Source organism: Penicillium bovifimosum (assembly GCF_028826915.1).
Source record: "Penicillium bovifimosum strain IBT 22155 chromosome Unknown utg000005l_segment0_segment0, whole genome shotgun sequence".
NCBI lineage: Eukaryota > Fungi > Ascomycota > Eurotiomycetes > Eurotiales > Aspergillaceae > Penicillium > Penicillium bovifimosum.
Window position 1 is genome coordinate 4,175,718 of NW_026622714.1, and position 23,626 is coordinate 4,199,343.

The 23,626-nt window shown below is 51.1% G+C and overlaps 13 protein-coding genes across 13 annotated transcripts; 5 read left to right on the forward strand and 8 right to left on the reverse strand.

The window, feature by feature from the left end:
- Nucleotides 1-66: 66 nt before the first annotated feature.
- N7515_006786 (TLC domain-containing protein) lies at nucleotides 67-1,364 on the forward strand (the record flags this gene model as incomplete). The annotated part of the gene is made up of 2 exons (XM_056667530.1): nucleotides 67-546; nucleotides 645-1,364. The coding sequence occupies 2 exons, from the start codon at nucleotides 67-69 to the stop codon at nucleotides 1,362-1,364; spliced, it is 1,200 nt and encodes a 399-aa protein (XP_056521126.1).
- A 591-nt stretch (nucleotides 1,365-1,955) lies between these two features.
- On the reverse strand, nucleotides 1,956-3,543 carry N7515_006787 (SWIB/MDM2 domain-containing protein; the record flags this gene model as incomplete). Its single annotated transcript, XM_056667531.1, has 3 exons — nucleotides 1,956-2,480; nucleotides 2,536-3,392; nucleotides 3,453-3,543. The coding sequence occupies 3 exons, from the start codon at nucleotides 3,541-3,543 to the stop codon at nucleotides 1,956-1,958; spliced, it is 1,473 nt and encodes a 490-aa protein (XP_056521127.1).
- A 334-nt stretch (nucleotides 3,544-3,877) lies between these two features.
- N7515_006788 (proteasome regulatory particle lid subunit RPN6) lies at nucleotides 3,878-5,200 on the reverse strand (the record flags this gene model as incomplete). The annotated part of the gene is made up of 2 exons (XM_056667532.1): nucleotides 3,878-4,884; nucleotides 4,939-5,200. The coding sequence occupies 2 exons, from the start codon at nucleotides 5,198-5,200 to the stop codon at nucleotides 3,878-3,880; spliced, it is 1,269 nt and encodes a 422-aa protein (XP_056521128.1).
- Nucleotides 5,201-5,417: 217 nt separating this feature from the next.
- N7515_006789 (rRNA-processing protein SOF1) lies at nucleotides 5,418-6,817 on the forward strand (the record flags this gene model as incomplete). The annotated part of the gene is made up of 2 exons (XM_056667533.1): nucleotides 5,418-5,420; nucleotides 5,477-6,817. 2 exons carry the CDS (start codon nucleotides 5,418-5,420, stop codon nucleotides 6,815-6,817), a joined length of 1,344 nt encoding a protein of 447 aa, XP_056521129.1.
- Nucleotides 6,818-7,008: 191 nt separating this feature from the next.
- Nucleotides 7,009-8,222, reverse strand: N7515_006790 (uncharacterized protein; the record flags this gene model as incomplete). Its single annotated transcript, XM_056667534.1, has 2 exons — nucleotides 7,009-7,596; nucleotides 7,701-8,222. The coding sequence occupies 2 exons, from the start codon at nucleotides 8,220-8,222 to the stop codon at nucleotides 7,009-7,011; spliced, it is 1,110 nt and encodes a 369-aa protein (XP_056521130.1).
- Nucleotides 8,223-8,840: 618 nt separating this feature from the next.
- On the reverse strand, nucleotides 8,841-10,351 carry N7515_006791 (phf1/phf2 family PHD finger domain-containing protein; the record flags this gene model as incomplete). The annotated part of the gene is made up of 2 exons (XM_056667535.1): nucleotides 8,841-9,594; nucleotides 9,639-10,351. 2 exons carry the CDS (start codon nucleotides 10,349-10,351, stop codon nucleotides 8,841-8,843), a joined length of 1,467 nt encoding a protein of 488 aa, XP_056521131.1.
- Nucleotides 10,352-11,043: 692 nt separating this feature from the next.
- Nucleotides 11,044-12,682, reverse strand: N7515_006792 (CaiB/BaiF CoA transferase family protein; the record flags this gene model as incomplete). Its single annotated transcript, XM_056667536.1, has 6 exons — nucleotides 11,044-11,255; nucleotides 11,312-11,605; nucleotides 11,661-12,165; nucleotides 12,223-12,346; nucleotides 12,427-12,458; nucleotides 12,509-12,682. The coding sequence occupies 6 exons, from the start codon at nucleotides 12,680-12,682 to the stop codon at nucleotides 11,044-11,046; spliced, it is 1,341 nt and encodes a 446-aa protein (XP_056521132.1).
- A 212-nt stretch (nucleotides 12,683-12,894) lies between these two features.
- On the forward strand, nucleotides 12,895-13,702 carry N7515_006793 (riboflavin synthase; the record flags this gene model as incomplete). Its single annotated transcript, XM_056667537.1, has 3 exons — nucleotides 12,895-12,925; nucleotides 12,978-13,100; nucleotides 13,155-13,702. The coding sequence occupies 3 exons, from the start codon at nucleotides 12,895-12,897 to the stop codon at nucleotides 13,700-13,702; spliced, it is 702 nt and encodes a 233-aa protein (XP_056521133.1).
- A 462-nt stretch (nucleotides 13,703-14,164) lies between these two features.
- On the reverse strand, nucleotides 14,165-15,558 carry N7515_006794 (Brix domain-containing protein; the record flags this gene model as incomplete). The annotated part of the gene is made up of 2 exons (XM_056667538.1): nucleotides 14,165-15,307; nucleotides 15,358-15,558. The coding sequence occupies 2 exons, from the start codon at nucleotides 15,556-15,558 to the stop codon at nucleotides 14,165-14,167; spliced, it is 1,344 nt and encodes a 447-aa protein (XP_056521134.1).
- Nucleotides 15,559-15,773: 215 nt separating this feature from the next.
- Nucleotides 15,774-17,270, forward strand: rrp3 (RNA-dependent ATPase RRP3; the record flags this gene model as incomplete). The annotated part of the gene is made up of 1 exon (XM_056667539.1): nucleotides 15,774-17,270. The coding sequence occupies one exon, from the start codon at nucleotides 15,774-15,776 to the stop codon at nucleotides 17,268-17,270; it is 1,497 nt and encodes a 498-aa protein (XP_056521135.1).
- A 286-nt stretch (nucleotides 17,271-17,556) lies between these two features.
- agm1 (phosphoacetylglucosamine mutase PCM1) lies at nucleotides 17,557-19,538 on the reverse strand (the record flags this gene model as incomplete). The annotated part of the gene is made up of 6 exons (XM_056667540.1): nucleotides 17,557-18,417; nucleotides 18,473-18,964; nucleotides 19,024-19,038; nucleotides 19,112-19,256; nucleotides 19,363-19,376; nucleotides 19,446-19,538. The coding sequence occupies 6 exons, from the start codon at nucleotides 19,536-19,538 to the stop codon at nucleotides 17,557-17,559; spliced, it is 1,620 nt and encodes a 539-aa protein (XP_056521136.1).
- A 409-nt stretch (nucleotides 19,539-19,947) lies between these two features.
- N7515_006797 (PGAP3/PER1 family protein) lies at nucleotides 19,948-21,122 on the reverse strand (the record flags this gene model as incomplete). Its single annotated transcript, XM_056667541.1, has 4 exons — nucleotides 19,948-20,002; nucleotides 20,065-20,839; nucleotides 20,906-20,948; nucleotides 20,997-21,122. The coding sequence occupies 4 exons, from the start codon at nucleotides 21,120-21,122 to the stop codon at nucleotides 19,948-19,950; spliced, it is 999 nt and encodes a 332-aa protein (XP_056521137.1).
- Nucleotides 21,123-21,827: 705 nt separating this feature from the next.
- rmtA (protein-arginine omega-N methyltransferase HMT1) lies at nucleotides 21,828-23,176 on the forward strand (the record flags this gene model as incomplete). The annotated part of the gene is made up of 5 exons (XM_056667542.1): nucleotides 21,828-21,919; nucleotides 22,066-22,085; nucleotides 22,155-22,260; nucleotides 22,317-22,648; nucleotides 22,701-23,176. 5 exons carry the CDS (start codon nucleotides 21,828-21,830, stop codon nucleotides 23,174-23,176), a joined length of 1,026 nt encoding a protein of 341 aa, XP_056521138.1.
- Nucleotides 23,177-23,626: the final 450 nt, after the last annotated feature.

The following is a 23,626-nucleotide window of genomic DNA, read 5'->3' on the forward strand; positions in this document are numbered from 1 at the left end:
CCCAACCCTCGAACCTCAGCTTTCCCCTCATCGGGTGATCACAGCTAGCTGAGGGGATCTCCGATAATGTTGGACCCCTTCCCGCCGCCCCCAGAATGGCTGCGGAGCTTCGCAGAGCCGTATCTTCTCCGTCTGAGTAGTCCGACGCTCGTTGACCACATCCATGAAGTGATTGGAGCATTCATCTTCTACTGGACCATTCATGCAGTTCTCTCACCTTGGCTTTCGCCGATTCTCTTCCCTCAATCTTACAATAAGCTCACTCCCCGGACGAAGCTGAACTGGGATATCCACGTTGTATCTCTTGTTCAAAGCGTCGTCATCAATGTTGCCGCTTTGTGGGTCATGTTTTATGACAAGGAGCGCAGCTCCATGACCTCCGGCGAGCGGGTCTTCGGGTATACAGGATCCTGTGGACTCATCCAGGCTCTAGCCGTGGGATACTTTGTCTATGACCTTATTGTCAGCATTATACATGTGCGCATGTTTGGCATCGGCTTGCTTTTCCATGCCGTCAGCGCCTTATGGGTGTTTAGTCTCGGCTTTGTAAGTTTGTACCCTCGTCCAAGACAATCATTCAACCTTTCATATGCTTTTCGGGCACTATATTTCCAGGTCAACACCTAATATGATACAATCCACAGAGACCCTTCCTAAACTACTTCGCCCCGACATTCATCCTCTATGAACTCTCCAGCCCATTCCTCAATATCCACTGGTTCCTCGACAAACTCGACATGACCGGCAGCCGCGCCCAGTGGTACAACGGCATGGCTCTTCTCTCCAGTTTCTTCGCCTGTCGCCTCGTCTGGGGCACCTGGCAGAGCGTCGTTGTGTACGGGGACATGTGGAACGCACTGCAACAAACCTGGGCCGCGTCCGCATCCCCGCTCTCCGCCCCCGTCAACATCAACGCAAACGTCTTCTACCCAGCTCGTGACGGCAGTCTGTGCATCAACGAAGCCTGTGCCCGCGCAAATGCCGAGATCACCAAGTTCAAGGACTTCACCGCCGGAGGCGTGCCGACTTGGCTCGTCGTGACCTATGTGGGCTCGAATCTGATCCTGAATTTCTTGAACTTCTTCTGGTTCTCCAAGATGGTGGAGACGGTCCTCAAACGCTTCCGCACTCCGGATGAGGCTGCTGCTGCCGATGCGAAGAAGGGGAAGAAACAGCCCGGTGCTGCAGAGGATGTTGTCCTCGAGGCGGCGTCGAAGTTGGAACAGGAGGAGAGCGCTATTATGCAGAGTGATCTTTCCTCGTTGAGGGAGAAGGTCTCGTCGGCTGTGGACACGGGGCTTGGCGAGGAGGTGCGCAAGCGCAGGGAGGAGCTGGTTGCCAAGGTTCCTTTGCCTGGCGCATGAGAGGTCTGGATCGACGGGTTTGAGGTAGAATCCAGCTTTGGGGGAGGCTGTGGATTTCTCCCCTCTTTAGAGCATTTTTTGCTCTATAGGTTATAGTAGAATGATTGTGAGTTTTTGTCTATGTTGCTTTCCCTGTGAGTTATTGGATTGCTTTAGATATGCCTCTTGGGTTCGTTGCCCTCCTGGATCTCCCCTCTCCTATAAGTTGGAAGGGGAAAATGAGACCTGAGGATGTGGTTGGCTCTCGGACTTATGATATTCGCAGGCCTTCCTCAGTTTCGCATTAGTTGACCAGAAGCCATTGCCTATGTCGACAGAAGAGACTTCCAGATTCATTCTCCTCTAGGATGCTTTTACTTTCAGCAGAGAACTGGATGAATGAATACGGAATCATATTGCATCGTATCAGATTATCGAAACAGGATCTTGAGACAGTAATTTCGCAGAACCCGGCATACCCCAGCTGCACCAGTCCAAACACCACACGAGCGCCCTTTATCAAAAGAAACAAGAATACACACCCATCTCCATTACATCGTAGTCGGCAATGCGGAGATGAGACCTAAAAAGAGAAACAGGGTAAAAAATAACCTATCGAGCAGCTGCAGCTTCGGGTTTGGCCAACATGTAACGCACAGCTTCCTTGGCAACATCCGAGTCCCATGGCCCATCAAGACCGCCGTATTGGAACTCAGGTCCGCTTCCATCCTCGCCGCCACCGCGAGTAGCTTCGCCCAGGATAGTCTCGAGATCACGACGCTGAGAGTTGATCCATCGGCGAACAAAGTTAGCCGGATCCTTGCTCAGAGCAGTGTAGAACGAGTGTCGCGCGCGAGAGTGTGTAAGAGCCTGAACAATCAGGGCAACTTGCTCGTCAAGCGAGGATATCTGACGCAAGCTGGCTGTGTACGCTGGGTTCTGGGTGAGAGCCATCATTTTGGTGCGTAGCGGGTCTTCCACTGCGACCTGGATATCGTAGACGGTGGGCTTGGCGTCGGCGTGGAACTCCTCGTCGACGCGAATGGTGTATGGGAGCTTAATTGGCTCCATTGGGCTGGTGTGAGGACCAACGCTTTCGGGGATTTGAGGGAAGAACATTTGTTCCCGACCGAAGATCTACAGTATTTGTTAGCGGCGTTGGTAATATTATTAGATATTTAAAAGCACATACCGAGAATAGGCGGTGGTCGCAGCGCACTTGTCGTTTCTCTTCATCACCCTGCAGTTCCATGGCGCGAATGTAATCCCAAATTCCCAGGACAATTCCACTCCGAGTCTCCTCTTCAACATCCAGAACCTCAGCCAGCTCCTTGCTGAGCTTGTATCGCTCTGGAACCTCATCCCGGACAAGGCTGACAGTGACATTCAGGTTTTCTTGCGAAGCCCGAGAGAACTGCAAGCTATCAAATTCGGCCGCCGGCGCCGCTGGCGTGTTGGGCTGTGTGTTCGGCTTGACCCAATTGACCGGCTTCACCTCGTCAGGAACAGCCGCGGCGGGCTGGTCAAAGTCAACGGTGATGGCCTTGAAGAAGTGTGAGAAACGCTGTTTCTTAGCTTCAGACTTCTTCGTCTTATCCTCTGCTCCGTCGTGGTCCATGGCATCCTCATCCTTCTCGTCCTCGTCGGGAGCAGTAGGATCGGTTTCATCGTCCAGTAGCCGCCCTTCGATGCGCACTTTGTAGCGACCAGAGCCCGGGTTATTACCCGGCCCTTGCCACGGCTGGTTTTCAACTGTGTTGGAGATCCAGATACGCATAGTCCGATATTTCTTGACAGTCTTATTGATGGAATCTTGAATATCCAGTCTCTTCCGTACAACGGCGGCGTCCAATCGCTTTTCAATGTCGCGAAGCTTCTTATATTGCTGCACACCTTCGCCGATGATCACATCTTCAATGCCGTCGGGAAGGTTCTTGTCGGTCGGCTTGCGACTGCGCCGGATGGTAGCATCATTGGGGTGGGGCATGGGACGCGCCATGTACTGTGGTGGAACAGCGTGTTGTGGCATCGGAACAGGCATTGCGCCGGCTACAGAGATGTAAGTTGAAGCCTAGACGAGTGGGTGGAGACTGATGAAAGGAGACATACCTGGCCCTGGGGGGCGACGGGCCGTGGCTGGAGACCGTTGGGCATTCGGGGGCATGCCCCGAGCATAATGTTGTTGCATTGGAGCTTGCATTGTAGAAATACTGAGCACCGAAGCTGCGGTGGGAGAATGACGGATGGGAGGGGGGAAAGAGGCGAGATGTTGGAGATGCGAGGTCGCGATTCTTTTGCCCGTCGCGCTTTACCCTTTTCGGAAGATCACGAACAACACCATTCACGGGACCAAAAGTACTTTTACTCGCGTTGAGTGCGTCCAAGTAAGAAAATTACTAGGGTTAAGCATCAAGATAGGGCCTACGTCAAAGAAGGAGGGTCGAGACTATTACGGTGTCGAGAGTGATCGTGCATTGTCTTGATTAATTCCTATCAAGTCATCGTCTAACAAGCATTGGACAAATTCCATCGTTCTACTCCAAAAGAGACGCCTGGTTAGTATACAGACCTTCCACCACATTGCCTAGCTTTTCAATGGTCTCCAGTGCTGCATCGTAAGCCTGGTCCCTTTGTGTCTCCTCATACACAATCAGACATCCCGAGCCTTGGTCCAATACGCCGATAATGACCTTGTCCAAGATCATCTGGGACAATTTCCTCTCCACCTGTTGTGTGTCCAAACCCACCATCTTGGCAATGTGGTCCAGTTCGACCCGGCTGAAGGGCTCAATGACCTTGACCAAGTTCTGTTCCAGCATGGCATCGTAAAGACGGCGGAGGTGGTTTCGGATGAATACATCGCTGCCCAGTTCGTAACGGTAATCCGAGAGCGCTCTCTCGTATTCTTCGAGAGACCGATTGGCGTGCGCCCGTGCCACGGCCTTCATCGCCTCTAGACGGGGACTGGCGTACTTTTGCGCTTGTTTCGAACCCAGTAGCTGTGTGACATCATTCACCAAGTTCAGCATGATCTTGCAAAGAAGCATATACTGCAGGGTCGCCGTGGCCAGATCACCTTCGTCGAGCGAGTTGTAACCCTCAAGTGCCTCGATGAAATAAGAGTATGCGGTGGTGAAGTCCTTGTCTTCAGCGTGCAGCATACCACTTTGCATATCCAGACCGGCCTGCAGGTTTGGTGGTGTGTAAACGGAAGCAGCAGACGTCCGAGCTGCCGTCAAAGCAGCGCGTGCTTTAGCTTGGTTGCCCAGTGCATGATAAACACGCGACTCAAGCAGTTGTACCTCCACCAGCATAAGCTTATCATCCAGGCGCTTCAGCTCACGGAGGAGAGAATTGATCAAAGTAAGAGCGTCATAATAGGATTGCTTCTGCATGTAGATGGCAACGAGTCGGGCTTGGAGAGCCTGGCGAAGGAATGACCGCCGCTCGGTGATAGCCCATTCTATGCATGATTGGATGACGCTGCCTTGAAGTTCGAGTGTGTTGGGGATTTCGCTAATCAGGTCCAAGAGTTGGCGAACTAAGAAATTACCATTAGCTAGTTCCTACAGACACAAAGCAGTGCGCAACTTACCCAGCTTGGCCGTCTTCGCTTTGGCGAATGACGAGAAGGTGTCACGGCTCGTCTTGATGAGATCTGCGATCTCCTGTGGCTTCTTCGCATCCCGATGCAACTGACCGAGCCCTACCAAGGCATGTTCATAGTCTCGCGAAGAGGCTTCTGTAGATCCGGGGCCCTCGGAGAGGATGTTCTGGTAACTAGCCGCTGCTTTCGAGGGATCCTGTTTCTGCAGATCTCGGACTTCTTGGATCCGCGGCGAGACCTTGGATGACATGGTAGATGGTTGCAAATGGCGAGCGAGCAAGATGAGGAATTAAAGGAAAGAGAAAGAAGACAAGATGGTAGTTTGGAGAGAGGTTGATGACCAGGTCGAACGGGGAGCTCGAAGCTGGCAGCTCATCGCCCTCTCACCGCCCGCTTGGCAAATCGAACAGAAAAAAGTTCCATCAACGAATTTCTTTTCTGCTTTACATCGTTTTCACAACAGCACCATGGTGAGTATTTTCTTTTCAAATTTTGTCTATTGGATAGCCATGCTAATGAAATATAGAAAATCAAAGCACTTTCCCGTTCTACTGCGTCGCAGCAGGCCCCCGGGTCCGCTGTCGTTCGCCAGTCGCGAAATCTCGACCCGACACAGCATCCTTTTGAGCGGGCTCGTGAATATACTCGGGCTTTGAATGCAATCAAGATGGAGCGCATGTTTGCTGCTCCTTTCCTAGCGCAGATGGGCAATGGTCACGTTGACGGCGTTTACTCTATGGCGAAGGATCCCGGTTCGCTTGAGCGGTTTGCAAGCGGCAGTGGTGACGGCGTGGTAAAGGTGTGGGATTTGACCACACAGGGCGAGGTCTGGAATACTCAAGGCCATGAGAACATGGTCAAGGGCCTCTGCTGGACACCGGAGCGAAAACTTCTCTCATGCGCAAGCGACAAGACTGTCAAGCTGTGGGACCCTTACAATTCGTCATCTGAGGCCCCGCCGATGGCAACATACCTCGGAAACACTGCCTTTACCAGTGTATCACACCACCGGACTCTCCCTTCTTTTGCCGCCGCCTCTGGTGTTATTTCTATCTATGATCTGTCCCGGCCTTCTTCCGCGCCATCGCAAACTCTGCACTGGCCGACCAGCGTTGACACCATCACATCCGTTGCATTCAACCAGACTGAGACTTCTATCCTGGCATCGACTGCCATGGACCGGTCAGTTATCATGTATGACCTGCGTACTTCTCAGCCGGTCCACAAGACGATATTGAGACTGGCATCCAACGCCATTTCATGGAACCCTATGGAAGCGTTCAACTTTGCCGTCGCAAACGAAGATCACAATGCCTATATCTTCGATATGCGAAAGATGGACCGTGCCCTGAATGTTCTGAAGGATCATGTGGCTGCTGTTATGGACGTGGACTTCAGCCCTACTGGTGAAGAGCTGGTCACTGCCTCATACGACAGGACAATCCGCCTGTGGAACAGATCGACTGGTCACTCCCGTGACATCTATCACACGAAGCGTATGCAGCGTGTATTCTCTGCTACATTCACACCTGACAGCAAGTACGTCCTGTCAGGATCTGACGATGGCAATGTTCGTCTCTGGCGTGCCAAGGCATCGGATCGCAGTGGAGTCAAGACCGCCCGTCAACGTTCCAAGCTCGAATACGACCAAGCTTTGATCCAGCGGTACTCGCACATGCCCCAGATTCGCCGCATCAAGCGCCAGCGTCATGTGCCCAAGCCTATCAAGAAGGCTGGCGAAATCAAACGCGAGGAACTCAATGCTATTAAGAGGCGCGAGGAGAATGTGCGCAAGCACACTAAGAAGAGCAACCTGGCGCCAAGGACCCATGAGCGTGAAAAGATGATTCTGGCCAGCGAGAAATAAAGCAGTCCAGCTATATGTCAAATTCCGTCGCCGAATCTCCGACCAAGACTCGGAATTGAGAACACGGTCGAAAAATATGTTCAATGAAGCAGATTTTTCTGCTCATATGTACATGTCGCCTGGCTCATAAAGGGCATTTCATGATTTAACGTCAATATACACCGCTCAGCTCCACTCGAGCAACTCATCAATCAATCTGCCTTCCGAGATGCCTGTTGACTTTGAGTCACAGCGCCATCTATTCCACTCAGATACCTCGCAATCCGCTGCACTGCAGCGGGTAGCACGGCGTACCAATTCACGAACGTTGCATAGAGTGGTAATCGAATTACGCCACCTCGACCGTTATCAATCGCTGCCACCATCCCACGGGCAACATCCACAGGTTCCAAAACCGGCGCAAAGAACTGATTTGGCGCGCGTACCCAGTCGAACAGCGGCGTTGACATCTGCCCTACTTCCACCAATAATGTCTTGATCGACGGGTAAACCCGGGTCTCGGCTTCTATCGTCCGGTGCAGCGCGCTCAGTCCAGCTTTGCTTGCTGCGTAGTCTGATAGGCCTGCAGCAGCCAGTTGACCCAGCACCGAGCTGACCGTGACAAGCGTTCCTCCAGTCTCTGTCGCGATGATTCCAGGCAGAAAGACTTGATACAGATGGAACGCTGCCATGAGGTTCGTGCGGATGGTTTTCTCGAATGCATCCGCCGGCAAATCAAGCAGCGAGAGGCCGTGGATACTGGCAGCGGCACAATTGATAATGATGGTCGGTGTTCCCAGCTGCATCATATTAGCGAATCAAATCCAAGTCATAGAGCGTTCTAAAACAGTCCCGTCAACCATTCTAATTCCTCGTACCGTAGTACAAGTAGGACCAAACATACCTTCTGTAAAATCAACTCCCTCGCAGATTCTAATGCCCCCCTATCCCCAACATCACACGAGATATACAAGACCCCCTCCCCAAACACCTCATCCCGAGTATCCTCCGGAACATCCTTGATATCCAACACAGCAACACTCGCCCCCCGCATACCGTACATCTGCGCAATCAACAAACCCAGCCCACTCGCCCCGCCCGTAATAACCACAACCTCATTATCGAAATCCACTGTGCGCGGGACACCGTCCGCGACGCGCAGATTGACCGTCCTCCCGATGAAGAACACCGTCAATACAATTGCATAGCCCACAGTCAAAATCCAGGCTAGGTCTGTTACCGGAGTTACCTGTGCGCGTAGGCAGAGGACGAGGATCCAGGCTATGAATGGGTTCAAGAGGGATTTGGAGAGGACGGTGCTTATGGTGTCGATTGTAAACAGGTTGCTGTGTGGTCTGGATCGGGCGGGGTTTGGACGGGGTCTTTTGGATGTTGTTTTTAGGATCTGAGGGGTTGGGGATGACATTGAATCGTCTGCCCTTGGGTTTGGGGCCTAGAGATTGGACAATGGAGATGCGAAGTGAGCAGACATGGGATTCGAGACGCGTCCACTTTGCGGGGCGATAAGATAAGACGATCGGTGGGAAATAATCCGGGCTACACAGTATTGTTTATCTTCAACCAAATGGAATTGTACTGTCACAGCAACGTTGGGGGCCACGCGAATCCCATTCTCTCGCCTGATTGAGAGGTTATGTGATAGTGTCGTTTGAGTTCATCGAAAGCTCTAGTCAGTCAGGCCAACAAACATTAGGAATATATCTATCGCGTTTAGCTACGGGACGAAAAAGGAGTAAGAAATCACGGAGAATCGAGAACTCCACGCTATTAAGGGCGCGGTTGTCGTAGCTAGAATATGAGAAAAGAAGGAAGACATGACCAGAATGAGTATTAAGGTAAAGGGCAGATTGATGAGTTCCATTCACCAAACCAGATACAGTACTCGCACTCCCTCGCATTGTTGAAACAATGTCCACACGACCGGATTTTCATCAATAAGACAGGGTAATTCCCTCCCCACCACTGAACGAGAACGACAACTGTATCACAGTATCAATCAACATTGCTTGCGGTGACGCAGTGGCTAGACAGCATTCTTCTTCGCAGCCTTCTGGGCTACACCCCTAACAGAGTGACTGAAGGTAGAGCAATTTCTATCCTCAGCCAAGATGGCAAGATCATTCTGGTCCGACGAGAGCTGGAATCCTTGACCAGCTGGCGGGTAGGCACGGTAATCTTCAGAGTCATAATCCGACTCATTGTGTGAACCGACTTGTGACGCTCGAGACGCAAATGGAGCTGGAGATTGCGGTCGTGATTGAGAGAGGGATGACTCGTCGTCAGTGAGCAAATTAGAATTCCAGGAAGAGATAGACGTCTTTCGAGCAGGAATATTCGCCTTCGAGGGTCGAGCAGTGTATTTGAGCACAGTTGTAGAAGGGTGTCGTGGATTTGTTGTCGCGGAAGGCGCGGTGACGGTTGGCGCAGGGACAGTCGGCGCAGGATGTGCGTGAGAGATACCAGCAAAATGTTGATCGGTTATAGTCTCACCAGCCGACTGAAGAAGAGAAGGGTTGATGGCAGTTTCGGGGGCCATTGAGGTGGATAGTCCGTCGGCAGTCATGGAAGTCGGGCCAGAAACAGCAGAGGAAGGAGCCACCCCGCTCTGGTGTCTCGTGGCCATGCTTTGTGGATTCACAGACATGTTTATTCCGTCAAGGAATGGAAAACTGGCAGCTGCTTTAGATGTGGGGTTGGAAGTCTGATTGATGTGTGATGCTGCTGGAGTGGACGGGGTAAAGGCAGTCACGGATTGCAAGTTGGGGGAAACATCGGAACTGAGGGCCACTCGTTTGAGACGTTCACAACAAGTTGCACCAACGTTTCATGCGAAAGAGATGAAAGATATGCCCGTCGTTTCTCTTCAGAATAACGATATCCACCGACTTGTTTTTCAGACACAACTGGAATTTTTGGGCGTCCGGGCTTGTTTCCTTTGGCTGCAACCTTCTTTCCAGACTTGGTTTGGGTCCTTTGGCCTTGGTCCGGTCTACACCTAATGCAAAACCAATCCATATCCGGGACCTCAACAGCCTCATTATCAATATTCGGATTATGACACTTCTGATGCCACGGGGCATCACAGCTGTCACATAGAACGATGAGATTGTTCGAGGGACTGTTCCCTCGATAGCAGCCAGTGCAAACTATATTTATTTGGCGGTTCTGACGCTTCCGCTTCTGTGCTCCGGCCTTGACAGGTGCAGGCGGCCTATTAATTGGCGCAACCTCGGCGTCTCGAGCGGCGGGCTGATTGATACGACGACCAGATCGAGTTCGGTTTGAAGACAGCGTGTCGCCGACATTTTGTTCGCTCGTCCCAGTACCTTGGTTGGCTGCCCAAGCTGTCTCGTACCCAGGTGGCAGGGGTAATCCCCAATTTTGCCAGGGAATACTGTCGCTTAGAAGCTCTGACTGGGCTGAGAGCTCAGAAACGCCCTCATGATCAAACATACTGCCTCCGGGAACGTTGTGAGGATTCCCAGTGTTTATTTCTGAGCCTGAAAGGTCCATGAGCGTTGCGGCAACCCCCATGCTCAGTTTTCGTGCGTATCTGCCTGTCAAGAAGAGGCTTCGGCGCTTCGCTGATTTTTGTTGAGGTTTTTCACAAGGATGGTGATAATTTCCTAGGGCAATGCGTATCTTCCAGTACAGCAGAAATCACAATTCGCACTAGAAGGATTTCTGAGCGGACAGGCTAGCATAGTCGACTCTTCTGATCTCTTTTAATCGGAAATAGGGTTGGAGTGAGGTCGTCGAATGAGGGCGCTTTCTATATAGGTCACGTGACGGTGCCAATGCAACCTCAAAATGGGTATTTTCAGGCACTTCATGAAGGGTTTATTGGTACTCTTTCTGTTTCTGGAAGTGTTCTTAATATTCTGTTATATTCATTGTCGAGTTGGTGCCTGGTGGTCCGGTGGTCAATCCATGTATTATCTGTTCTTTTCAGGTTTTGGTACTTTCACAAGGCTGTGTCCGTTTAGGTGTACTAGGTTAAACTTAAGACGGAATGGATCCAGTAGCAACATATTCTTGACACTTGGTAGGTAGGAGCCTTCCATAGATATCTACCTACCTTAGGTAGCCTGGTAGGTACGAGATATTCAAAAACCTTAGGGCTAACCACTTGAAAAAGATGATACCTATATGATAAATTTGTTCCAGGGTTATTTTATATACAGATCCCGAAAGATCGTTCATGTTTCTCATCAATAATTACAAGTTCAGGAGATGACCCCCTCAGCCTTCAGACGGGCAATATCTGCATCCCCATAGTCGAGGACACTGCCCAAGATCTCATCTGTGTGCTGACCGAGAGTAGGAGGAGGCATGCGCACACCGGGCTTGGCTTCGGAGTACTTGATCGGCGTGTTGACCAGCTTGATAGGACCGCATGCAGGGTGGTCAACCTCCGTCACCATGTTTCGTGCCAGTACTGTTGTCATGGTCAGTAAAAGGTCTCACACCGTGCTAGTAGGCAGGCAGACTTACCATGCTTGTGGTTCAGCGTGCCCTGAATGTCATTGACAGCTGCATAGGGCATACCGCTACCCTCGAAGATCTCGAGCCATTCCTGTGTGGTCTTCTGAACAGTAGTGCTCTCAATCATGCCATCGATTTCTGTGCGGTGCTGCACTCGGTCACTGTTGGTGATGAATCGCGGGTCGGTCTGCCACTCAGGGAAGCCGAGTCGGTCACACAAGACGCCGAAGAGTCTATCATTACCGCCACCGAAAAGAATATCTCCGTCTTGGGTCTTGTAGCTTCGGTAGGGGACAATGGATGCTAGTAAAGTCAGTTCAGTTAGGTGTGGGACCACCAGACACTCTGTGATGCTTACGGTGTGCTGTGCCCCAACGGCCGGAATCCTTCTTTCCACTGATAAGCGCTGAGCTAGCCAAGTTGGATAGTGTAGCGACCTGGCAATCACTCAAGCAAGCGTCGATATGCTGGCCTCTGCCAGTGCGACCTCGAGAAATCAGGGCTGCCATAATGGCATTTGATGTGTACAATCCGGTGGTCAGATCAGTGACGGCAACACCGACCTTCACTGGAGGACCATCCCGAGCACCTGTGATGTGCATCAATCCCATCTCGGCTTCCACCATGACGTCGTAGCCTGCGCGGTTGCTGTATGGACCTGTCTGGCCATATCCAGTGATACTAGCGTAGATCAACTTGGGGTTGATTTCTTTCAATGTGTCGTAGTCCATGCCATATTTCTTGAGACCTCCAGGGAGGTAGTTCTCAACGAGGACATCACATTCCTTTGCGAGCTTGTGTAGAATCTCAACGCCTGACTTGTGTTGGAAAGATAGACCAATGGACTTTTTGTTTCGGTTGACCTATATTGAGGATTAGTACCTGATCACTGTTTTCATTCTCTCGGGAATGGTTCGTACAGATAGGTAGTAGGCACTCTCGCCAGGCCCCTTCTTGGAAGCGTCTTCGTACTCCGCATACGGAGGACCCCATGCTCGGGTATCATCACCGCGTGTAGGATGTTCGACCTTGATGACATCCGCTCTGTAATTAGTCATTTTAGCAGATGATACACGAAAGATCACCAATTGGGTCTGTCCATAGCTCCAAAGCTTAGTACTTACCCTAGATCACCCAGAATTTGGGTACAATAAGGCTATGACATGTTAGTTTGGATTACAAGCACAGCTTGAGAGATTTACTCACACCAGCCAAAACGCGGGTCATATCAAGAACGCGAATACCCGCCAAAGGCAGTGAGCCATCAGCTGAAGCTGGGGTAGAATAGCTCCGTCCTGGCACTGTACGCCGCAGGGCATTGTTACCCCAGGACAAGCCCGATCGACGGGCAACAGCCTGGAATCTGAGCGCAACTGCCATTATTATAGATAGTTAGAGTGTAGTATAACCAAAGAAAGACTAACACACACAGAAACAGCTCAATCGCACGAAGACCTGGGGCTATTAAAAAGATCTGGGGAAACCGGAGAATCTCCGTCAAAACGCCGACGCCGACACCGCTCGGAGGGGCGGCCGATGCCGAGGTGGACTCCCACCACCACAGATCATTTCCTTAATCATCAACCGCAGCTATGTTCACAGGTCTTATTGAGACGATTGGGAGTGAGTTCCATCTGCTTTGTGCAAAGCGATTCGATATCTGATGCAGTCTCAGCTGTCACGGCCTTGGAGCCCCTCGATACCTCGTCGAGCGGGGGCGGGGGAACGTCCCTCACCATTTCCGACTGCGAGGAGATCCTCACGGATGCGCACCTGGGCGATAGTATTGCAGTGAATGGTAACACGCTCTCTACCTAGGACTCGAGGAATACCGTCTAAAATTGAGCTTAAGGAACATGTCTTACCGTCACCGAATTTGATAAGACCTGGTTCAAGGTTGGTTGTGCGCCGGAGACGCTGCGGCGCACAAACTTGGGCTCCTTACAGACAGGCTCCCCCGTGAACCTCGAGCGTGCCGTCTCAGCGGATACCCGGATGGGAGGACACTTTGTTCAGGGTCATGTCGATACCGTTGCGGAGATTCTGTCTGTCACCCCCGATGGAAACTCGTTGGTGTTCCGCCTGCAGCCGCGCGACAGGGAAATCTTGCGCTATGTCGTGGAGAAGGGATATGTGACCCTCGACGGTGCTAGCTTGACTGTCACCAAGGTCGTCGATGGGCAGGATGGATATTGGGAGGTCATGCTGATTGCCTACACACAAGAGAAGGTGGTCACAGCGGCGAAGAAGCCCGGCGATCTCGTTAATGTCGAGATTGATATCGTGGGCAAGTACGTCGAGAAGAGCGTGCAGGGATACTTTGCCGGTACCTCCGGTGGAGACTTTGCTATCTTGGAGAAGATGGTGAACCGAATTGTCGATGGAAGACTCAAGAAATAGACCCGAGTCATGAATTACGAGCCCTGCATGGATCATCCTAGCGCTTTTATGTCCTCGGAAGTGCAATTCAGGGCAACATACCTTGCGCCTTTCCTTTTTATGTAACAAGTGGAATACATCGAGGAAGCTACCTCCTACAGACATAAGGCAGGCACGAACATCACCGCGCAACATTTGTAAATAGCGGAAATCGAAGATGATCAAGCAAAAAGAAAACGGAGTATCACATCTAACGATACAGGGACTGTCTATGTTTTCGAGATTTTGAGACGAAGGATAAAGGATGAATTTGCAAGACTGCAGTATATGAAGACAAAACCTGTAATAACGCCTAGATGCCTATCGGGTATGTGACAGTGACAGAAATTTTGATCCACATGTATGACATGGATATCAGACGTGAAGGCGGCGGCATTGTTGATACAGTCCACCAATTTCATAGAGGTGATTCAAGAAGCCCACTTACTCCGACATAGAATCATCGGAATCGGCTTCAGAATCGTCCTCAGCTTCACCCTCACCATCAGCCTCTTTGTCAAAGTCATCATCGCTGAGCCAATCCTCGTCATCATCCATCTCCTCATCCTCATCGTCATCAGCGACTTTTTGTCCACTGGCCTTGGCCTTGGCCTTCTCCTGCCTCTTCCGCTCGATGTTCTCCTTCTGCAGCTTCTTCCGCGCCTCCTTCTCCTTTCTGCGAACGTCCCAGCTCTGGTCCAATTTCCGCACCTCCTTCTCGGATTTCGTGATGAAGTCGTGCCACATGATCTTGCCATCGCAGACTCCATCCTCAACCTTCATCAAGCGGAGTCGCATGCGGGGGCCCAACTCCACTAGTTTCACAGCTCGCTTCTCGACGCCGGTGATATGAGCCGGCTTGTCCTGACCCTTCTCTGCAGCCTTTTGGCGCTGCATTTCCCGCTTGTTGAGAACTCGGCGGGTCGTGCTCTCAGCAACTTCCACCTCGGCATCGGTGTCTAGCTCGGTCTCGCTTGCTGATGTGTAGCCTCCAGCAGACGGGTCGAGGAGGTAATCGGCCGCATCCTCTAGCTTTCCGAGGTTGGGAACGGCAGTCTTCTTCTTGTCTCGGTTGCGGATCTCTTTGGGGTCCAGGCGACGGATTCGTTTCGACACACCGGTCTTCTTCGTAGCGATAGCATAATGGCGTAGAGTCAGGATATATGAATCGTTATCTTTTTCGGCGGGCTCTCGGTTGAGCAGCATGACACGGCGGATGGAAGACAAAGGCTGACTTTGGGGGTTGATGGGAGGAAAGAGAGATTGGAAGATAGTAGTTGTGAGGGTCTCCAGACGCTTGGGCACCTTAGAATCTTCGGTCGCGTCTGGCGTAGTGAAGTTGTTCATGACCAACAACGGCGGTGTCTTGTGATCCTGTCCGCCACTTCTTGGGCGCTTCATGGATCTCTCGACATCTTTGCACAGCGAATAGTTCTCGACCTTGAAGTGAAGGGTTGGTCCACGGGGCGTAACGGCGAGTCGCATATTGGTGTTTCCGGTTGCGGACTTTGAAAACAACATAAGATGGGTGACACCGAGAGGGCCGGTCATAACAGTATAATCTCGCAGTCTGTTGGATTTGCGTTCCTATATCGTCTGTTAGATCAAGTATGCAGAATAATAGGGGTGAATAATACCTTCAATCGCACGGCTGTATCGGGCTCCATCATACGACGGACATCCTTCACCAACTGGGTCACACTGCTACCAACTTGAGAAGCGCCGACTCGAATGACCATAGACTTCGGAGTCTTGGACATTGAGGCAGCGGTGCCTTTTACAGCGGAAGCATTTTGCGGCTTCTGGTGAGTGCGCTTCTTGACACGTGCTTTGGCCATTTTGATATGAGATAGAGGAGAAATAAAGAAAAATGGCAGGGAAGACCAATAAAATACCGAATCCAGCAGCTTCGAGGTTTTTTTTTCTCCAAAAATTAACTTCAACAGCGCCGGATCAACAATGTTGCGGCCCCACATCAAATTATTTCTCTTGAGAAGTTGAGATAAGTGAATGTCTACAAGATTTCTTTTTGTTAAATCACAAGCAAGCAAAAATGCCCATCACCAAGAAGCGTAAGGTCGCCCACGCAGCACCCGCTGCTCCCATTGAGGACGGCGACGTTGCATCAAATGCCAGCTCTGGCAGCCCAGAACCCTCCGCCGAAGACTCCGACGATGCAGCGTCCAATGCAACCTCTTCAAGCCCTCAAGCTGTCTCCAAAGGCGCCAGTGACGAAGATGCCTCCTCCGAAACCGTGACTAGCGCCCCTTCTGCTGCCAAAACATTTAAAGAACTCGGTCTCATTGACTCACTATGCGAAGCCTGTGAAAAAATGGGATACAAACTCCCTACGCCCATCCAGTCCGAGTCGATTCCGCTGGCGCTGCAAGGTCGTGATATTATCGGACTCGCTGAGACCGGTAGTGGAAAGACCGCTGCATTCGCCCTCCCCATTCTCATGGCCCTTATGGAAAGGCCTCAACCATTCTTCGGACTCGTGATGGCCCCAACCCGTGAACTGGCATACCAGATCTCACAAGCATTCGAATCGCTTGGCTCGACAATCAACGTGAGATCCACATGCTTGGTCGGTGGCATGGACATGGTCCCGCAAGCAATTGCACTAGGAAAGAAACCTCACATCGTCGTTGCCACTCCCGGCAGACTTCTCGACCACCTCGAGAACACAAAAGGCTTTTCTCTCCGCAACCTGAAATACCTCGTCATGGACGAAGCAGACAGACTTCTTGACATGGACTTCGGCCCCATCCTCGATAAGATTCTCAAGGTGCTACCACGTGAACGCCGAACCTTCCTCTTCTCTGCAACCCTCAGCTCAAAAGTCGAGTCGCTGCAGCGAGCATCCTTGTCAAATCCAGCCCGTGTCTCGATCTCTTCCAACAAATACGCTACTGTGCAGACTCTTCAGCAATATTATCTGCTGCGCCCTTACAAACACAAGGACGTCTACCTCGTCTACCTTCTCCATGAGTTCATCGGCCAATCAGTCATCATTTTCATGCGCACTGTTCATGAGACGCAGCGCGTTGCCTTCTTGCTGCGCGGTTTGGGCTTCGGTGCAATCCCTATTCACGGACAGATGTCGCAATCTGCTCGTCTCGGTGCGCTAGGAAAATTCCGGTCGAAGAGCAGGGAAATTCTGGTTGCCACCGATGTCGCTGCTCGTGGTTTGGATATTCCCAGTGTCGACGTGGTTCTCAATTACGATCTTCCGTCAGACAGCAAGACCTATATTCATCGTGTTGGACGTACAGCTCGCGCTGGTCGCGCGGGTAAATCCATCAGCTTCTGCAGTCAATACGATGTCGAGGTTTGGCAGCGTATAGAGGCGGCATTGGGCAAAGAGTTGCCTGAGTACCCTGCACCTAAAGATGAAGTCATGGTCTTTGCTGAAAGAACGAGTGCCTCACAGCGAGACGCAATCCAGGCCATGAAGCATTACGATGAGAAGAAGGGAAGCAAAGGCAAGGGCAAGTTTTCCTTCAAGGGCAAGCGAAGTCGGGATGCCATGGACCAGGAAGAGGGCTAGTCTTATATTCTGGATTAAGTGTTATTTGTACATGAAGAGGAAGTGATTTATTTTACGAATATAGAGCGTTTGAATAATATGAAAAGAACCCATAAATTTCATTACTGCGTCAAAATGATATTGGATATATTCCAGGACCATATTTGTGGAGGCCCTAAGACCTAGTTGAAGAATACCCACTGTCCAAGGATACGAGTGCCAGTGTCGGCGATTGCAATACAGGCTAGAGATAAAATGATCCATAGCAGAATTCGTCAAGACAGAAGCAACCAGGACTGCGGGTTCATTAGGCGCTGCCTGCCTCGCTGACAGCGTTGGCAACGCGAGTGGCGAGGTCATCCGCTTCAGAGCGGCTGGCGGCCTCGGCGTACACACGGACGGCATCTTCGGTGCCGCTGGCACGGGCAAAGCTACGGCCCTTGTTGTAGCGAGACTGCAGAGACTCAATGGTGCTCTGGAGGCCAGGAGGAGATTCGAGCTTACGCTCAGCATCGTAGGCTTTGAAAATGGAACGGTCATTGACCTCGACGCGCACTAGGCGCGAGGGAAGGTCAGTGTAAGTTCCGAGCCACTCCTTGGGGGACCAGCCCTTGTGTGCGAGGATCGCCTCCACGAGCAGTGCATCGGACAGGGCGTCACCAACAGCCTGGTTGATCAAGTCTGTCAGGGCCTGGAGACTCTCCAGAGCGTGCTGCTGCGCAGGTGATTGAGGCTCGGTGTTTTTGATGACCTTCAAGGCGTTCTCGGAGAAGGTAACGGTACCGTGTCCGTTCGCCTCAAAGTAGACACCGACGTCGAAACGAAGTGCCGCGTGGTGGAGGTGCTTTACGCCGGTGTTGGTGCAGATGATGGGGAGCTTGAGGACCTTCTCAATGTAGTCCGTGCTTGCGCCGTTAGCATAGGCTGTCTGGACAACACCAATCTTCAGCTTCGAGGCGATCCCGGCGTTGCGGGCAAGGTCGCCAATGAACGAAGCCGCAAGAGTGGCGATGCGGTCACCATCCAAGAGACGGAACACGCTGCTCTCATCCTGGAAGTAGTAGACCAGGCGATCGGCATCGCCATCAAGCGAAGCGCAACGATCAAGCAAGGCAGCCTTGGAAGAAGGAGGAGCACGTTGCTTAGTCTTAACGTAATCGGCACCGCACTGCATGACCGGTTAGACTGGTCGAGATGTGTATATTAGGTAAATGCAAACTTACCTCAAAGTTCAGGGCATCAGGGTTAATCACGTCGTCGTTGACGACCTTGATATCAATACCAGAGAGATACTTCATCAATTCTCTCAATTTTGGCCCACCGACACCGTTGGCGCAATCAACAGTCAAGGAACCCTGCACCTTGACTCCCCGCATGACCTTTTTGAAGGAGTTTGCAAGCTTCTCATAGTATCCCTGCTCAGTGGGCTCGCCATACTCATATTGCGTTCCAAGAGTGTTCTTGCAGCGAACAATATAGTGAAGCTGGGGGGTGGTCATGTACTTGAAGTCGACAAATTCGACCTCAGTCGCGGAAAGCGCCGCGTTCAAAACGCCCACCAGACGGGAGCCTGAAGCACGGGTGTCACGAGCGAAGACAACACGGGCGGGGTTGGTCATCTGAACGTCGATTTCCTTGACGAGCTCATCGTAGACATCGGCGATCTTATCCAATGGAGCATTTGCCAGTCTCGTCGCGTATGCTTCCCACTCGGCCTGGTTGTACAATGAGCACATTATTCTGGATCCGAACGTTCGACAGGGGTATATCTTACTTCGAGCATCTCACCCTAAGTAAATAGACATGGTTAGATATGCCTCAATGGATCGATGACAGGGCAGAAATCAATGGCTTGAACTCACCATGGGGTCAACCAATTTGACACCATTGTCCTCCGCGGGGTTGTGGCTAGCAGTAACCATAACACCAATCCATTGTCCACTAAGCTTCTTTGACCGCAGGCCTGCAAGCAAGCCTACTGCAAAAACGACAGTGTTGAGAAGGTCCCTGCGCAGTCATGTTGGTCAGAACAAGTCGGCGTCAACAAAAGGACGATCGCGGGGTTATAATGGATGTGGAGGCGGGGTGGATCAGCCTAGTTGAAGAGACTTACGACTTCATGCGGAACTGTGGGAATTGAAAACATTGTCAGCCGGTCAAGTCTCCAGAGCAAAGTGCTTTAGCAATGCGACCTACTCCTGCAGTGCCATACTCGAATATCTTGTCCTCGGGCTTCGCGTACTGCGATGCGGCCTCAGTGATCGCTTTCTTCACAGCCGGGGAGGCCATGATGCAGATATGTGGTTAGGTATAGGACACCGTAAGGGGTTAAAGGAATGCTCAAGAAGCTTCAAGTGAAGTCGAAGTCGAAAGAGGAGAAAAGTATTTGAAACAAAAAAAAAGCGGCTGAGGGGTTTGGGGTGAGACACGTCTTATTGCGACGGCCCCAGCGGTGAGCAAATGGCGGGGAATTTAGGCTCAAAGCGCGACAGAGGACGTGGCAATAACGCATTTACCCACATTCGTTGCCGTGGAAATTAATTGTAGAGTAAATATCTTGGTGGGGGGTACCCCAATCTTCATTCTTGCTTCCTCCGCGTCTGAGCTAAGGTCAAACCAGGCGATCTTGACTTGGCAGTGCCCATCCTGAGTATGTACGTATCTGTATAAAATCACGAGATCTAATTGTGACCCTATTTTACGCTTTCAGTCTATGCGCCGCAATGTCGTCCTGTGTGTCCCTAATCAGGAACCTGTCGGGAAGAATTGAGACATTAGTCATGGAACCAAATTTAGTCGAACAGGGAATACTCACGAATACCACCAAATGGCGGGGACAACTGTACCCAAATGCCAGAGGCTGTGCGCGTCGATCAGCCCATTCCAGGGTGGGAAATCGAGCAATTCCAGACTCATGGCCAGGATAATCCAAGCCACAATCATACCAGGCCAGGCAGTCCAAGATTTCATGTACTTGTTGTATCGGAGGATACTGAAACCTGTCCACAGGAGGTTTTGAATGATACCAACCACCACGTTCGCAATCATGTTGTAGGTGTAATCCCAGGACCAGAAGCTGAGATAGCACACGTGCATTGTGTAAAGCAGAACGCAGATAGCGGTCCACAATCGACGTAGGGTAGGTCGGTAAGGGGTATTCTCGAGGTCCAGGCGGAAGATTCGCACGACGGAGAGGTAGAGGCCGTACAGTACGTTGGCACCAGCCGCCCAGTAGTCCAGCTTTTCGGTCACGGGAAAGTCGCGCATGTGGAAGATCATGCTGAAACTCCAGCTTGCAAGGCCGATATATCCAAACATCATGTAGTATGGGCGAAGCGAATGCCAGGCCGGGATCGACTCTTGGACACGAGACATGCCGTTCCAATGCGCGGCGAAGTTGAAGAAGGAGAATAACACTGAGAAGGGCTCCTGCATCCCCAAGATCCGACGGAACGGCCATTTGCCGTGGAATTGGACAATTGGGCTGAGCATCGGAGGATCACGCGCGACGCGACGATCGGTAATGACATGTTGGCAGGTATAGTCACACTCCGCAGGGCAGGTCCATAGTAGCAAGCGGTGGTGTAGAGCTATCGAGGGCAATCGAGGTCAGAAAGGGGCAAGCGCGGCATCAGGTTGAAAAGAGTTGAACCTACGTATCACTGAGTTGCCATTCTGACAATTCTCAGCTTTACAGACCTGCAATCATTAGCTGCCTGAAAGTATTCGTTGAGTTTGGAGTCGTACCTGGACACATTCTTTGAAATCGGGGAGATGGTCTCCTAATGACGCGTTGGACCTGCCAATGAGCGAGGCTAGAAAAACGAAAGCGAAGAGAGTGTAGATGTTCAATCTTCCAATTCCCAGATTCATTTTGCCCAAAGACTGGTCTCAGGCGTTCAACGCGTAAGCTTTGGGGAAGAATGACACGTTTGGCGGAGCTCCCGGCGGCGTCGGAGAGCCTCCCTTGGAGGTCTTGGCAGGATCAAAACAGTCGTTGCTGTACCCCACAGCGCCGTTGATCTTACAACTTCAGGATTGAATCTTGTTGGTGAAGCTGCTCACCACTGTCCTCAGTCGCATGTAATTCTCCGATGGAAATGTCGGTTGTTCCGTTGTCCTCTCTAATGGAAGTCGCATGGCCAGCTTGAAGTTGACGGAGTTCATATGGGATCCGTTTGACATCCTTTGATTGGGACTTGTTGTCCTTTCGTTATAGTACACTTGTCAGTCCTTCAGTATCACTATCACGCACAAGCTTGAAGCTGCCCTGATAAGCTGCAGGTACATCCTTATTGTACTCCGGATCTTCCAGGTTTTACATCTCTACCATGCAGATAGCCCTATTTAAACAAGGGCATGATCACTCACGTGGTTTGCACACGTGATTTCCAGAAGTGGCTAGTGCTGGCGGGGATTGGAGTTAAGCTTGGCGGGTGGGCAAATAATTAGGAAAAAAAAGTCTAAGAGAAGTCGATCTCTGTTGCGCTTTTACCTTTCTCATCCTTCCAATTCTAGTTTTCATAAATTCTTTACATTCTCCCTCGTCTCATTTCACCGGGTTTTCTCTACGTCAATATGGATACCACATCCGATACCCCCCAGGGGATGACCAGCAGTGCCGATCGCATGGTTGGCATGGAGCACTCTGAAGTCCGCTACTTCACTAGGTATGTTCATCACTCATTGATTGAGCTTATGGGACTTGGATGCTAATGAGTCACATAGCTACGACCACCACGGTAAATAATTCTGTGCCTGATGGCAAATTCCTGGAATGCTTTTGACTGACGATCCTTTTCTTGGCCCGCCACAGGTATCCACGAGGAGATGCTCGTAAGTACAGTTTGCCTGGATATTCTACGATCTATAGTCTCTAACATCGATTCCTTTCCTTCTAGAAAGATGATGTGCGCACACGCTCTTACCGTGATTCGATCTACCAGAACCGCCACATCTTCAAGGACAAGGTTGTCCTCGATGTCGGCTGTGGAACTGGTATTCTGAGCATGTATGCATTGGATGATCTCATGAGCTGAATCTGTCATTGACCGCTTTTGATAACAGGTTCGCTGCCCGTGCTGGTGCCAAGCACGTCATTGGTGTCGATATGTCCTCGATCATCGAGAAGGCCCGTCAGATCGTGCACGTCAACGGACTGTCCGATAAGATCACTCTTCTCCAGGGAAAGATGGAGGAGGTTAACCTCCCCTTCCCCAAGGTTGATATCATCATCTCCGAGTGGATGGGTTACTTCCTTCTCTACGAGTCCATGCTGGATACCGTTCTCTACGCCCGTGACACCTACCTCAACCCCGGTGGTCTGATCTTCCCTGATAAGGCTACCATGTACGTTGCTGGTATTGAAGATGGCGATTACAAGGATGACAAGATTGGATGTAAGTCACCATCGTTCCTTTGCCTTTCTCTTTTCCATTCTGACAAAGCCAGTCTGGGACAACGTCTACGGATTTGATTACAGCCCCATGAAGGAGATTGCTCTCAACGAGCCCCTCGTCGATACCGTCGAGATGAAGGCTCTTGTGACTGATCCCTGCCCGATCATCACCTTTGACCTCAACACCGTGACCACAGCCGACCTCGCCTTCAAGGTGCCTTACTCCCTCACCGCCAAGCGTCCCGATTTCATCCACGCCATGATTGCTTGGTTCGATATTGAGTTCAGCGCTTGCCACAAGCCCATCCACTTCTCCACCGGCCCTCACGCCAAGTACACCCACTGGAAGCAGACCGTATTCTACTTGCGCGATGTCCTCACAGTTGAGGAGGACGAGAAGGTTACCGGCTGGATCGAAAACCGTCCCAACGATAAGAACAAGCGTGACTTGGATATCAGCATCTCGTACAAGTTTGAAACTGCTGATCCCACCCGCGCTGCTGAGGGTGGTTGCTTCTACCGCATGTGAGTCTTCCTGGCATTTCCTTAGTTCTGGGCCATTATACTGATGCACATTAGGTGTTAATTTTCTTCCGCAATTCCATTTATGTCATAGAGGTGTATAACTGCCTGTTTGCACGATCTAGGGGAGATATTTCAGTCAATGCAATGCATTCTGGCATGGGCACATATGAGATTGCCCAAGGTGAATCGGACATCTGATTTTGCCTTTGTTTATTTCGGCGTTTGATTATTGGGAGGCAGGGAAAAGGCATTTTGCGGCGCGAACGGAGGTACATCATTCTAGAGCTCCTCGAATTTCCAGGTCGATACCCGAGTCGATGCTTAGTCTAGCAAACTCCGAAGCTCTTCTTCTGGACATATTTCCAACATCCTAACTTCAGTGTAAACCAGTATGTATGGCATGTTGTATGTAGAAGAGATTCAGAAGGTCTGCTGGGAAATTGTGCCAAGAATG